We start from the raw sequence: 16,254 nt of genomic DNA, 5'->3' as shown, positions 1-16,254 counted from the left end.
TAGATGATTTCAATTAATTCCTCCCTTCATTCTTTCACAAAGTGGTAGTTGAGGGTCACCTTGATTTGCATTAGGAAATTTAAGCATCCCTTCATGTGATTTTATTCAGGCTTTTTCCCCTCTTCCAGAAAATTGATTTGATAATTTAGCAATTGTTCCATTTAGGGAATGTGCTTTTGTTTTAGATACACATACATAGATACTTATACATCCAACTGTGTGTATGTTTGTGTGTGCATGCATGCATGTGCATGCATACATACATACACATATATTTTTAGTTTTGGTGGTTGTTGTTGATTGTTTATGTTTAATTCTTTGTGACCCAATTTGGGGTTTTCTTAGTAAAGATACTGGAGTGATTTTCCATTTCTTTCCCCAGCTCATTTTATAGATGAGGAAACTGAGGTAGGCAAACAGGGTTAAGAGACTTGACCAGAATCACTCAAATATTAAGCATCTGAGACTTGGTTTAAACTCAGGTTGCATCTGACACTGTGCCATCTAAATGTGTTTTGTGTGTGTGTGTGTATGTGTGTGTGTGTATACATACATACATATACATGTAAGACTTTAGATTCTTCATATATATATGTATATATATATATATATATATATATATATCGATAAGTACCTAATATATATATATGTGTGTGTGTGTGTATACAACACACACACACACACACATGCATATACATGTAAAATGTTAGATTAGGTACTTACCCAATATATACTACAAATATTTTGCCCTCACCTATTTTCATTTTAGATTTTAAGTTTTCAACACATAGATATTTTCTCTACTTCCCATTTAAAAAATAAATTCTTTATTCTCTATATTGTTAGGACAAAAATAGCATTCTTTTTCTTTCTTTTTTTTTTTAATTGAAGGATTTTAGTCTCTTGGCATTTGACTCTGTAACCAGTGAATTTGTCACACTTGTCTTTTTCCTTCAATCATTTCACTGAAAATAAATGTATTTTTTTATTTCAAATTTGCAAGATTACTTTTCCAACACTTTTCTACTATCATATAATACTGTGTAGTTTTTAATAAATTTCCTCAAACAAAAAAGGAGTTTTACTTGAGATCACATTACTTTCCTCACAGAAAAGACTGGTTTTGGAATCAAGTAATTGGACTTGGATTTCAATTCTGCAATCTATGTGATCTTGAAGAAGTCACTTCACCTCTAAGACTAATATTCTTTATTTGCAAGATGAGAAAAGCTGTGCTGAGGGATATGCCCTCATATCCATACTTCCATGATGTTTACCCTCCTCACCTTTGGACTCCTTTCCTGCCCTTCCGGATTCCCCTACTTTCTGCCAACTTCCTTTTCTCTGAAAAATCTATCTAAAACATATAATGTTGCAAAAGTATATAGAACACTGGACCTGAAGTTTAGAAGACCTGAGTTTATTGTTATTTGTAACTTTGGGCAAGTTGCTTAAATCTCTTTTCAGTCTGTTTCTCTACTGTAAAAAGTAGACAATAACAGGATGTACCTAGGGCTGTTCAGTGGATAAAATGACATGAAATGCACTTCACAAACCTTGAAATGTCATGTATATGGTAAGCCATTATTATTAGCACCTAGTTTATCTTGATTTGAGAACTGTGAATTGTTTTAAGCATTTTTCTTCTTGTCTGAAAGTCAAGTTTATTCTTGGATGACTTCATTGGAGCACCTATATCTTTCTACAAACTCTTTAGAGACAGTGTATTATAGTGAAATGGATATTGGTTGAAGTCAAGATGGAAGAGAGCTTAAAGGCCATCTCTCACTTTTCTCATTTTATGTAGGAGGAATTTCCTTAAAATAAGGGAATTAGACTAGATGACCACTAAGATACAATCCAACACTAAACCTAGAATTGCTTTATAAATATCATCTTTTATTTTAAAACATCATGCTGAGTTTTGTTGTGCAGGTAATTCTGGGTCAAAAGTCCATGGTTTTTTATTTATTTATTGGTTGATTGATTGGGTGTGGAGTATTCCAATTTTCCCAACTATATCATAAGAAACTGACTAATGTTCCTTCATAAATAATTTCACACATAGTATAATATGACAATTTTAAGTATTTTTTTCCTTCTTGTCATAATGTTGGGGTTTAATGTGTATAGAACAGATTCTTAGATACTCTTTAGGGGCCCATGGATTCTATTTACATATTATAGTTGATTTTTGTTAAGTTCTATTAAGTCTTCTTTAATGATTTCCTGGAAATATGGAGATCAGATTCTTTTCCTCCTCCCCAATTCTTTGGGATATCAGAAGTAGATGTACTCTGACCTCTACATCAGGTCTGTTGGATGAGTCTACATTTTTTTCAGTTCTTTGGATAATTCAAATATTCTTTAACTCTCTAGTGCATTTCCTTTATAAGTTGTATCTATTATCTATTTTATAGGAGGCAACCAGGTGGTGCCATAGTGGATAGAGCACTGGATGTGGAGTCAGGAAGATATCTTCCCCAGTTCAAATCTGGCCTTAGGCACTTACTAGCTGCCTTACCTTGGACAAGTCTTAATTAACCCTGTTTACCTCAGTTGTAAAAGGAGCTGGAGAGGGAAAAGGAAAACTACTTTAGTACCTTTAGACAAGAAAACCCTAAAAGAGATCACAAAGAGTCAGCCACAATTGAACAAAAAAAGAGTAATAAGGTAGTATAATGGATAGATGATGCTGGGCTTGAAATAGGGAATATGATTTCAAATTCAGTCTCAGACACTTATTAGCTGTATTGTCTTAGGCAAGTAACTTAACTTCTGTTTGCCTCAGTTTCTTCTTCTGTAAAACAGGGATAATAATAGTACCTATCTCTTAATCAAATGAGTCACTAAATGTAAAGTACTTAAAGGCATAATAACTATTATTAACCACAATGCTATAGCCTGCTGAAGTAAGGCTGCCTTTTGTTGACAATTTATAATTTCTAATTTTCTACCATAGTCTCAATATTTATGTTATCTTACAAAATCATTTCTTCCTGAATTTTTTTTCATACACCTTCCCTTGAAGCCAGATGTCTGACCTCCCAGAAGCCATGTCTGTGACAAATCAATAGCCAGTACAAAGAAGAAAAGCTTTTCATTAACCAAGCCCCTTCTCACCTTTTCAGTCATCTTACACATTACATCTCTCAACTTACTCTGAGATTTAGTGATGCTGAACTAGGTGTCTTGCAATTCCTTATACATGACACTTCATCCACTGACTTTACATTTTTTCAGGGGCTATTCCCCATCCTTGGAACTCTCTCAATCCTCATCATTGACATCTAATTTCCTTGCCTTTCATCAAATCTTAGATAAAAGTCCCATCTTTTACAAGAAACTTTTCCTGTCCTTTTTTAAATCTTAGAGCCTCCCTCCTCAGACAACCTCAAATTTAATTTGTATATATCTCGTTTGCACATAGTTGTGTAAATATTGTTTTCCCATTAAACTGTGAGCTTCTGAAGAATCAGGGTAAGGATTGCTTTTTGGCCACTTGTATCTTTTAGCATAGTGTCTGGCATTAATAAATGCAGGGGTTTTTTTTTGCATTTTTAAAATTCTAGGTAAAGTTCTTTAATTTTTTGTTAACAAATGTTAATTCTTGCTTAATTGCTTTTGTTTCTGCAGATATTCAGCCACATTCCCTTCTCTGTTTGTAATCGCCTCTACTACAGTAGCTGTGTTGCGTAAGTATTTTTGGCAGTATATTTTTAGAAAGTATATTTGTTTTTTGTTTTTTTTTTTTTGGCATGATCAGTAGTATATTTTTGGAGAGTATGGCTTTTTTTTTTCCATGATCATTTTAATTTTCCTTGGTGTTTCCTTTGGCTAGTTGTTGTTTTTTGCTATCATCTAAATTATTCTGATATCTTGATTTAAAAGTCCTTTATTATATATATTTCAATGAAGGTATCCGGATTAAAAATAGGGCAGGGTAGAAACTCGACCCAGTAACAAACAATTAAGATGCTTTTGTCTATGAGCAAGAATAACTTACTGATTGCTAATCAGGGGGTATTTATTTGGAAAACTCCCTTTTTATTCAAAGAGATTTTGAAGCAAAGTCCCAATCATAATCTTTCAGAAATTTGTCTTCCTACTCAGTCATCAATTAAAGAACAGACCAAGTCTCTAGGTAATACGTGACAGTATTATTCACGATGTGTACTTCTTACATTTAAATAAAGTCAAAATAACAATATATACCAACATAAGCTAGCGTCTGAAAATAATCAAATATAGTAAATAAGATTGTAACATCCTGAAGGAATAAGAATGTTTTTCATCTTGGCTGCCCAAATAATTGGGCTGTCTACTTTTTAAGACTAAAACTAGAGAAAGAAAACATAGTTACAGGATTTCCAGAAGCCTTGAAAGAGGGAGGCTGTCATCTTTCTTGCATAATGCCAATTTCCAGAGCTTACATAACCTATTTTAAAATAGGTTATTATGTTACTTCTCATGAAATGGTATGTAGTTAAATGTAGAATATATTAGAAGATAAATTGTTTTATATGGGGATGAAAATGGTGAACATTTCTGGGGGTTGAAAGATTTCAAAAACTCGTTTGAAAGACCTCCCCTTTCCAATGATACATTTTCAAGTAAATGCCCCAAAAAATTTAATTAAAAAAATAAAAATTAAAAAAAAAATCAAGTAGATGCTACCTCTGCTCTCAATCCCCACACCCCTACGTTGTCTAAAAGGCCCACAGTTGTTAAAGCACTAGTCCTGAAGTAAGGAGATCCGAGTTCAAATTCTGTGACTGAAAGACTACTTCCCATCTCTGACACCCACAGTCAAGAAAAAGGAGGAACACGGACTAGATGACTCCAGGGCAACTTCCATTTCTGATAATATGATCTACAATCCACAATAACAGAGCATTGGTAAAAACAAACAAACAAATAAACAAACAAACAAACACAACTAGCTCTCCAGAAGGAAAAAAAAAAAAAAGTACTGAGGCACCCTTTTTAAAGTTTAATCTACATTACTGATGCTTTCTCACTGCTTTCTTAAGTCTAGAAAAATCAATAAAATAAATCAAGCCCAGATTTTGTAGCATTTGCAAAATTCCCAAATTGAAAATTTTCAGCTTTTGCAAGCTGATTTAAGCTGACTCCAACACATTCTTTGTGAGCTCCTTGTATGTGCAAAGAGTATGTATGTATGTATGCTCCTTGTCTGGTAGGGTTGTGTCTTTAACAACTTATTTGTTTTACCTCTTTAGTACTTTTTCTAAAAAAAAAAAAAAAAAAAAATTAGCTGGCTTGTAATAAATGGAAAGTATATTAGCAATGATTCATGTGTGACACCTTTATAGCCTCTAAAATTACTACTTCAGGTTGCAAGGACAAATATGTGAATAACCCATGGGGTACTAATATATGTGTATATATGTGTAATAATCTATGGTAACATTTATATATGTTTCATTATGTTAAAAAAAAGTGTTATAGGTAGCTTTGGGAAGATTTGGAGGCAAAGAATTTTTATACTTGACAAAATGATAATCTGAAAGGAAAAATTAAGACAATAAACATGAAAAATATACATGAATATATATATATGTATGTATATGTGTGTATATATATATATATATGTATGTGTATATATATATATATATATATATATATATATATATATATATATATATAAAAGAAAACATATAAACTGAGATCCTGGTAGGAGCAGGTAGATCTTGCTTGCTGTATTCACATGGTAGAGTTTGCTAAAGTGACTAGATTTATCAATTAAGGAGAATTTATTCAGGAGATTTTTTAATATTTCATGCACTGTCACTACATTGTAACCATATTTATTCCAGAAATGAGTCAAGATTTTCCATAAGATTTTATTTAAAGAGTCATTAATATACATTACTGCTTACCTACCCATTTATGTGATTTTAAACTAAAATTGTTCTCTAAAACCAAACAAAAACCTTACTGTTCTTATTGCGCAGACCTAATGAATGGTAACTTATAATTTTTCTTCACTAACATGAAATCAAATAGATCAATAATTTCTCTATTTTTTAAAAGAGCAATTCTGGAAGAATTTAGCATCACAATTGTCCTCTAATTCATTTAAATAAAAAAAGCTTCTAGATCTGAGAGGAAAGCTTTTTTTTCCCCCAATGAAAATACAATAAATAAGTAAAAAAGTTACCAGATACAAAACATAACAATTCTATTGCATTGCTATCCTTTTTTAAAACCTTTTTTCATAAGAAATATTTCTTCTTTTCAAGGCCAATACTTATACAGGTGTTCTAAATTCAATACTTTATTACCTCCTCTGGGATTTTGTTGCCTTGATCATTCTCCTTCTCTCCAGTTATCTTCAATAATCAAGCTCATTTGGGGTTATTTTATATTTTACTATGATATATCAACTTTGGGAACCTAGTTCCAAATCAATCTAACAGTACTATCATCTGATACACTTTTCTCCATCTTGTCTAAATGGACACTGAGATACTTGTTCAGATGTTATGCTGAAATCCAAGTTTATTATGACTAGAACATTAATCTGATTTAGTCTAATAAAAACAGACCATAAAAAAGGAAATGCAGCTAGTTTCTTTGTCATTTTCTTAATGAACATATGATGGAAAGAGTAAACTCTCTAAATGCTCACACATTTTCCATTGGCATACCTACAACTATGATGACTAATAAATTTACTTGGTAGCCCTGATTTTTTTTTCTATCTTTGTAGCCAATAGGGCACTTATATATTCAGTTTGTATCTTAAACTCTAAGTTTCTAAAAAGGGGACTCAAGATCTTCCTCCATCAAAACTCACTCTCCTTCCTGACTTGCCTATTCTTGTTAATTGAATTCTTCCCATCACTTAGTTTCCAAACCCAAGGAATCATTTTTTTTATTCTCTTCTATATCTTCTCTCACATTCAAATAACAATTAGATTTTTCAAATTCTTTTAAAAATACAATTTTTATCAAATTTGTTCTTTTCCATGGTTACTAATCCAGTTCAAACTTTTATTGTGCTCACAATTGTCTCTGTCTTCTAAGATATTAGTAACTCATTGTCTATTATACTCATTTAACAATTAATTTTGTACTGTTTTGATCTTGCTACTTCTTGTGTTTCAAGGCTGTCAATCATTTGAGTGATAAATGAAACAATATTTGTAAAGCACTCTGAAAACTTTTAAGCAGTACATAAATGCTAGCTATTGTTAGTGGTATTATTATTGTTGCTATATGGAGATATGTAACAGGAAAATGAACAGGTAGAAGAAAGCAGGCTTTCCTCTATGAGCCAGGAGAGCCAGCAGAATTCACTATAAGCCAGCATATTGTCTTTGTGAAATTGTGCACTTATTTTTAATGAGCCCATATTTCTCTCTGAGATAAAGACCCATTTAAAAAAAATATTGCTATTCTTCTGGAAACACTATATATGTCTCTGATTCTCAGAATACCATGGTGTCCAAAGGAATAATGTTGAGGGTCAAAGAGCAATGGAGAAGCCCAAGAAATGTGAATAGGTTGCAATATTATCAATGAAAAACTAAGCAGAAAAAATCATCATTAAGGATATCAGCAGAAATATAACCATGACTTAAAATAAAAAAAAATGGATCAATAAATATTTTTGGAAGACATGGATGAGTTTTAGAAAAAAATAAGATAGTATGTATTGGCTGCCATATCTGGTAAACTGTCTTCTTGGGGGTAAAGACTGCTTCATGTATTTCATTTGCATTCCCAGCAACATACATGGTACTTTAAAAAATATTTATTAATTGGAACAAGTTACAAAAATGATAAGATCACATTGTCAAAGCTCAGACAACTAGGTTGCACTATGAATAAAGCATTGAAATTAAAGTCAGGAATTCATGAGTTCAAATCCAACCTCAGATGCTTACTAGCTGTATTATTCTGGATAAATCATTTAACCTCTACCTGCCTCAGTTTCTTCAAATATAAGATGGGGATAATAAGAAGTTCTGCCTCCCAGAGTTGCTATGAATCTTAAAGAGTACAGAAATATATTGTTATTTGACTTCTTAAAAAACAGACCACATTGGGTAGCCCTTGCCTATCCCAATCAGCTTAGAAGCTCAAGAGCAGAGAGTGGGCCTTCTACTTTTCCACTGCCTAGCACAGTTCTTTCACATGGTACACATACCAGTGAATGTCTGCTAATTTTTAGAAATACATTGCCTGCCAGTATTTTCATATAATCCAATTTCAATCAACCCAATGTCATTTCCAAATCCAGTGTTATCAATTGTCACATGGCTGTCAGTCTTAGATTCTTGTAAAAAATGTTCTACCTTTAACACATTATACTAATCAAATTCAAGAAATTAAACAAACATTTCTTAAGTACCTGTAATCTGTAAGAGGACATGCTAGTTGATGGGATAAAAAAAAAAAATAAAAAGAAATGATCCCTTCTCTCAAGAGGAAATTAGCAGTCCCTTCTGCATGTATATAATTGGTGCTTAATAAATGCTAGTTGGCTGACATATATCATAAGTAAATAAATACAATTACCAGAGGCTGAAGTTGGTAAAAGCTAAGGTGAATCATAACGGCTTCTGTTTTCTCTATGAAGTAGTATGCTTCAAAGGAAGTTAAGAGACTTTACTAGGTGTAAATAAAAATGGAGTATATTCCAAACAGAAAATGACTTGTGAATGGAATAGAAGTAGAAGATGGGGTTTCAAAATGAAGAACAGCTAGAGGACCATTTCTACTGGAATAAAGAATGCAAAAACACGTGTAATATGAAACAAAACTAGAAAGTCAGATTTTGGAAAGTTTTAAATATTAGGTTTCTAATGGTATGTTTTTATCCTAAAAAACAGAATCTTTGGCCTGGTGATAATTATACTTAGGTACCTCCTACCACGTGTTACTCTTGGTAATGAAACGTAGCATTAACATTCTCCAATATGTAGAAAGATATGCTAAAGAAAACGTAACAAACATTTTTCAAAAAAGAGAGGAAATAGGTACTGGAAATTTTAATAGTTTTTTTTCTCTAATTCCAATACATATATACTCCAAGGCAGTTCTTTCTTAGACATCATACTAGAGGTTAAAAGTTGTTTTATTGCTAAACCTAAAATGTTAAAGCTTATCATGACCCATTAAAATGTGTCTTATATACATGAATGCAGTTACAAAGTAACTGTAACACCAATTGTATGAGGTAACAGAAAGTTCCAAACTGAAGAAATTCCAATTCTGTATTGTGATGATGTTTAGTTGTTTCAGTACATCTCTTTATGTTTTCATTTGGGGTTTTCTTGTCAGAGATACCAGAATGGTTTTTACACACATTTTATAGATGAGGAAACTGAGGCAAAAAGGGGGTCAGTGACTTGTCCAGGTTCACACAGCTCTTAAGTGCCTGAGGCCATATTTGAACTAAGGAAGAAGAGTCTTCCTGTCTTATGGCAGGAATTGTTTTGTTTGAGATTGGTTGGTTGGTTGTTGTTTTTTATTTTTTTTGCCTGTATATCTCTGTAACTTAGTACAGTGCCTGGCGCATAGTAAGTACTTAATAAATGCTAGGGGAGGTAGGTGATACAGAGGATATCAGGTACAGAGTATCAGGTCTGAAGTCAGGAATACTCATTTTCTTTTGGCCTCAGATACTAGCTATGGAATCCTGGACAAGTCACTTCACTCTTGCCTCAGTTTCCTCATCTATAAAATGAACCAGAGAAAGAAATGAAAAACCATTCCTATATCTTTGCCCACGAAAAACCCAAATGAGATCACAAGAGTCAGATGTAACTGACATGAATGAATAACAATAAATGCTAATTTACTAACTACATCTGCATTAAGATTTTTGGAACATCCTCGATGTAAGATTGTAAGAGTGATTTTTTGGGAAATCCTTATTTTTCTGGCATGTCTCCACAAGCATATTTTCTTAAACCAATGAAAAAGGCATAAAGATTTGGAATAAATGCCTCTTAAATACTTGTGACAAGGCATAGTATGTAAAGAGACAGCCTTGAAATCAGCAAAACCTGAGTCCAAGGTCCAGCTTCTGATTGCCACATATTAGCTATGTGATCCTGGATACATCAATCACTTTGTACCTTAAGCATCTAAATAAGACCATTAGAAACCTTAGTAAAGGAAGTTTCTTCACCTTGGCATTCCCTATACCAATGAAACCACATGTTCAGTCCCTATTTCTATATACTTGCAATTAATGAAACCCTCCAATGAGAGAAGAATTTCTCCAACATAATAGAAGAATTCAAAAATCTGCCAAGACATAGCATCTGTTTCATATTTGGGATTCATTGCCTCCAAAGTTAAATAATGACTGATTGATTGATTTAGCATAAATTATCATTTCATAAGAAATAATTTTTTGCCCAGTTGTTATTTTAAGGCAAAGCATTACAAAAGCAAATTGACTTTTTTTAAATCATATCTCTGAAAGAAGCAACTTAAGAATTTATTGTATTGTGACAAAAGAATATTTGATTCTGATGGTTGAGATAATGGCATTTTTAGATTTTTTTTGCTACTTGGTATTTAATGTTAATTTAAATATTATATATCATACATCAGAATATAGATATATCTATGTGTATATATGTGCATGTATGTGTTTGTATATGTTTGCATTTGTATAAATATATGGAATGTCCCAAAAATCTTAAGTGTGGTTTTATGCTTTTAAAGCTTAAAACTACAATAAGAAATTTGAGACATTTGTGCATATTTTGGTGGCAAAAGCTATTCAGCCATAGCATATGGTACTACTTCTACAAATAATAATGCATATGAGGTATGTATGTGTGTATATTTGTGTATATATAAATATATACACACATATATGCATTATATTTATATCTGGTACATTCTCCTCACAACAATTCAGGAAGGTAGGCAGTGCAAGTTATTAACCCCATTTCATAGATGAGAAAACAGAGATTGTGTGATGTTAGCTGCCTTGCCTAAGAGTAAAGATAAGAGTTGTGAATTTGAAAGAATCCACTCTTCTAAAAGTCTCTCCAAACTACAATCTATATATTCTTAATTGTCTCCTACAATTTCACTAACTCCCACCATCTATTTATTTTTCTTCTATAAATTTCAATGCAAAGTCATGGATCTAATTGCTTACATTTATTCACTTTTGTCTAATAATTAAATTTTCTTTGACCAATTCTTTACAGTTTCTTTATACATGAGGCAATGCTTTGCCAAGAAATTACCAAATGATTTTGAGCAACAGTCTTCTTTATCAGAGAATTTCTTGCAGCTTTTTAGGTCATTCATTGTTCTTGCTTTGGTATCTTAAAATGATTATGTAAAAGTCTCACCAGCCTTATCTTCATAGTAAAATAATACTAATTATTATTCCTTTGATGATCCAGGTATTTGAACTGCAGATACCCTTTGTCTTCTTAGATGACCATTTTTATGCATTTTTGCCTCTCAATTAATGTATGTTTATAGGTCAGATAACCCTCTAGAGCGTTTATTGGCTTACTCCTCTCCTCCTCCCCCAGTAAAAAAAAAAAAAAAAAAAATTAAAAACAAACTATTTTGTCTTTCTATGTACAGTTATGTAAATATTCTAAAAAATGTATTATTTTAAAATGAGGAGAAGGAAGTCATTAACATTATGTTCTAAATTCTAGCGTCTTTCCCATTTTCCTTACACAACAGCACACCCAGCAGCCATATGGGGCTCAGAAGTAAAGTGTTAGAGAAGTGTGGCAGCATTGATGTAGCTAGGCTTGGAGTTGGAAGGTCTAGGTTCAATTTCTGACTCTGAGACCCTACCCAAGACACCAGAGAAAAGTTATTGAAAGCCTTGTAAAACGAGGGGATTAGGCTAGAGCACTTCTGAGACCCTCTGGAAACCCTAACCTCCTACTTTCTATGTTGTACCTCTCCTATTATCTTCTTACTCTGGTAAAAAAGAAAATATTTTCCTCTGTCAGCCTGGAACCAAAGATTTTTTGTGTATGTCAATCTATACAAGGACTCAGTTTCTTCATCTGTAAAATTGGGACCTATGGAGGCAGATGAGGAAGATTTCTATAAATATAACCTATATAAAGTACTTCACAGACATTAAAGGACTATAAGCGTTGATTATCTGTTTTCTTGGAGAAAAATTGAAGGAAGAAAATTAAAAGTCTACTATGTGCTTGGGACTGGGCTAAACACTTTACTAAATATCTTATTTGATCCTCACAACAAACCTGGGAACACTTAACTCCAATTGCCTTGCCAAAAAAACTACAGCTCTAGGAGACAGAGGTGAGTGGAGCAAGAGGAAGATAGCAGTATCATGAATAAGAGAATTGTGATTTCTGGTCAGTATACAATCTCTACAGCCTCAACTCCTTTTGGCCCAGAAACTCCACAAAAGTCATACAGTGAGACATTCACTATGTAATATTTGAGAATAATTTGCATAATGTTTCCTAGATCATATTGATAGATCATTATTTGTTATGGATTTAAAAAAAAAAAAAACTTTTAAAAAAGAAACTGACTGAGGTTTTTGTGCTAATATTACTACCAGAAGCTGTGCAAATGACTCATTCCATTTCTCTACCCTCAAACTTCATATGCATGAACCTGCCCAAAAAATGAGAAACTATCCTATTTTTAAAAACTTCTTGAGAAAGAGATTGTGCAACCTCCTTCTTCCAATGTTTAACAAACCTAACCACCAGAATTTTTGTCATTTAACTTTAACCTTAACTCCAAAGACTATGGTAAATACAATCTAATTGCTAAAAGAATATATATCATTGATACTTATGACTGTATTTAAGAGAGAGAGAGAGAGAGAGAGAGAGAGAGAGAGAGAGAGAGAGAGAGAGAGACAGAGACAGAGACAGAGACATCAAATTCTTCATTAACTTTTAGATTAAAAGCTACTCAGAAACTCACCTCTGCCAATTGGAAGAGTGCTGACTTCCCACAGCGTTTCACGGGCTCAGGACTACCCAACTGTGAAGTATTTGAAGAGATCTACATTGAAAACAATTCATATAAAGAATGTTACAATACCAGAATGTTAGTCATCTCCTCATACATACTAAGTTTTCACTAAAATACTTTGATTATTCCCAAGCTACAAAAAGCTTTCCAATATACCTCCCTTGCATGTTTAAACTTATTGAGTTTAGTTAAATGAGGATGAGGAGGCTGGGCAAAGGGAAGCATTTAATGCGCTTAGTAATTGCCAAGTACTGTGCTAAGTTGGAGAAAGACTTAGAAAAAATCAAAAACAGTTTCTGTCCTCAAGAAGTTTACCATCTAATTAATGGGAGAGAAAACACCCAAAAAGAAGTGGTAACCAAGAAGTGAAACTTTAGTCAGGAAAATTACAGGGTTGGTTAAGTGGGATTATGGGAAAACAAAAGTGAAATATTCCATCCAGAAGCAATGACAAGTTAATTTGATCGTGGTCATGGTTCCACAAAGGGAGGGCTGGTAGAGAAGGAAGTAGCAAATGAGGAGAGTAAGAATTAATAAAGCATAGCTAAGGTTTTATAATAATCCAGGAGAAACAAACCAATCAGGGGAACTGATTTTAATAAGTTAATCTTTAGTTGTTACTACTGAAAATCTCAATAATCATAATATGTGGTTTCAAACACTTAAATGGCAATTTTTAAGGTGATAATTTTCTTGGTTGTCATTTGACTGCAGCATGAGAAAATATCTCTCTTGTTAGTTTTCAACAGACATAAGCTAAATGGGAAAAGCACTGATTCTACCACTGCAAAAATCCATAGAATCATTTTCATTTGGTCAAACACCAGTAAAAATTAATCTCTTTAGGACTCCAAGGAACGCATAAAATCAAATTATAAAAATTAGCAAACTGTTGTAAGCACCAAGCAAAGAATGTTAAATATTGTGAAACAAAGAGGTATTAAGATATGAAGTAGTGGGCCTTATTTCTATCAACCTTACAAACTAGCCAAAGGAGGGAGGGCACATTTAACTAAAACACATTCTATAATTCAAATAGTACCTTTTATAAAATGAAAAAGAAGTAGTAATATTAAGTTCAATGAAAATATTTCATTTAAGAGTATATCTAACTACATTTGTAAATGTCTTACAGTTAACCACTACAGTGGAGTACTGACTTTCAATCAGAAAGACATGAACTGGAGTTCAAATCTGACCTGGAACATTTACTGGCTACATGCCCTTGGCAAATCAATTAACCTCTGCCTCTTCAGCTTCCTTATCAATAAAAAAGGGATAATAATAGCACCTACCTACCAGGATTGCTATGAGTCTAAAATGAGAGGCTATTTACAAAGTGCTTTGGAAACCTTAAAACACTATATAATTGCTAGTTACTATTATTAGCAATTATTACTTATCAGTTCTTTTCTTTATTTTTCCTTATTTTGTACAGAAATACTTATGTTCATTTATGGAATTGTTAATTAGTCTTGTTTGACTCTCTGAATTTCCATTTAGGGTTTTCCTGGCAAAGATATTGGAATGGTTTGCCATTTCCTTCTCCAGCTCCTTTTACAGATGAGGAAACTGAGGCAAACAGTAGGGTAAAGTGACTTGCCAAGGCTCACACAGCTACTAAGCATCTGAGGCTGGATTTGAAATAAGGAAGATGAGTCTTTCTTAATAGAAACAAAATTCTACCCAATAGGGCACAATAAATGAACAAACTCAAAATGAGTTAAGAGTGAAGCAGTTTAAACTTTTAATATGTTCCTGCAGGAAGCTGGTGTGAAACTCAAGAAGAACTCGCACACTTTACAGAAACAAGAGCACTGCCTTATATCCCTTTTCCTGGCCTCAGAGTCCATCCCTCATCTCCCCACTGGCTGGGGTGATGATGTTAACATTCTTTCCTAATCCTCCTACAACGTATACCCCCTTAAAGTGTCCCTCCTGCTACATACATTGTATGACCATTAAAATGGGCCTTAGTTCTTCTTAGGGAGGAGAAGTTAATATTTATGAAGTAATTAAACCCATGTATTCTAGCTGAACTATGACCCTTGTCCTACTTTCAGCTTTTTTAACTACACAACTAGTTCTACCGAGTTTTACCCAGTTTCAGCCGGTTTTAGGAGCTCCCCTCCTTTGAACTTTTTCTGTTTTCAGACATCCAGATTTTCTTTCTATGGACACATACCTGTCTGTCATTTCTCCTGACTCCAGGACTGGCACTTTATTCACTGTGCCATCTAGCTGTCCCACTTATGGAACAGTCCTGGATAATCAATAAGGAACTATACATTGTTACCTTGCTACAGGGAATTGCTAGGACCACTCTTTTCCTAATCTTAATCATTTTGGACAGTATAAGAAATATCCTTTATGGAATTTCTGCTCAACTGTAAGTCTTTGTTGATTGGGGAGATGATCTAGGAGTCCTCAAACTTTTTAAATAGGGGGCCAGTTCACTGTCCCTCAGACTGTTGGAGGGCCAGACTATAGTAAAAACAAAAACTTTGTTTTGTGAGCCTTTAAATAAAGAAACTTCATAGCCCTGGGTGAGGGGGATAAACGTCCTTAGCTGCTGCATCTGGCCTGCAGACCGTAGTTTAAGGACCCCTGATCTAGACTAAAAGTTTGTTGTCCATTTGGGCAGGATTGATGGCAGCTGGACAAATTTTTGAGAAGTTCAAATTTTGGATGATTTACATCCAGATGCTAACTCTGTTAACTCTGCCCTATTCTAGTCAAGCATAACCTAAGTGTACTTCCTGTATGCTAAAAAACAAGTCAGTTAATACCCATTTATTCCCCATCAGGAAGTGAGGTGCTCCATCTAAGTTGCGCTTTCCTGTTGGCTGGTTGAAATAGTACAGTAACTGGTTTACAGAGTTAATGAGCAATTGTTCAGCTACACATTACAATAAATGGTGTGAAGCTAGAGCTTACTAGAGTCAGGATTCAAATTCTGACTCTGACTGACACTTACAGGTTGTCTGACTCCAGGTAAATCACATAATCTTTGACTACCCCAAGACAACTCTCTAGGACTATAATGGTCAAAGAAGGTGCTAATCTGTATTACAATACTGAGTTTTCTCTCCAGAATTCTCTACACTGATGAAATCACTGGTTCAGTAAAAATAATAAATTTGTCAGTATAAAGGGAATGGGCCTTCCCTGCACTATAACATAGCTACTTGAGTACAGGTACTATGACTTATTTATCGTATTTCCCCCTGCCTACCTTGCTTTGTTTTGCACATA

General features: G+C 33.4%; 1 protein-coding gene across 13 annotated transcripts in view; it reads right to left on the bottom strand.

Moving 5' to 3' along the window:
* BBX (BBX high mobility group box domain containing) overlaps nucleotides 1-16,254 on the bottom strand; it is a 350,166-nt gene that overhangs the window by 59,919 nt on the left and 273,993 nt on the right. For all 13 annotated transcript variants that reach the window (XM_023498945.2, XM_023498944.2, XM_031959626.1 and 10 more), the window contains one exon: nucleotides 12,949-13,029. In XM_023498945.2, the coding sequence (XP_023354713.1) occupies nucleotides 12,949-13,029 (81 nt within the window). The remainder of the gene's footprint in view (nucleotides 1-12,948; nucleotides 13,030-16,254) is intronic.

The sequence above is a fragment of the Sarcophilus harrisii genome, chromosome 3, assembly GCF_902635505.1.
Source record: "Sarcophilus harrisii chromosome 3, mSarHar1.11, whole genome shotgun sequence".
In the NCBI taxonomy this organism is placed as follows: domain Eukaryota; kingdom Metazoa; phylum Chordata; class Mammalia; order Dasyuromorphia; family Dasyuridae; genus Sarcophilus; species Sarcophilus harrisii.
This window is presented reverse-complemented; position numbering and strand designations above follow the sequence as displayed.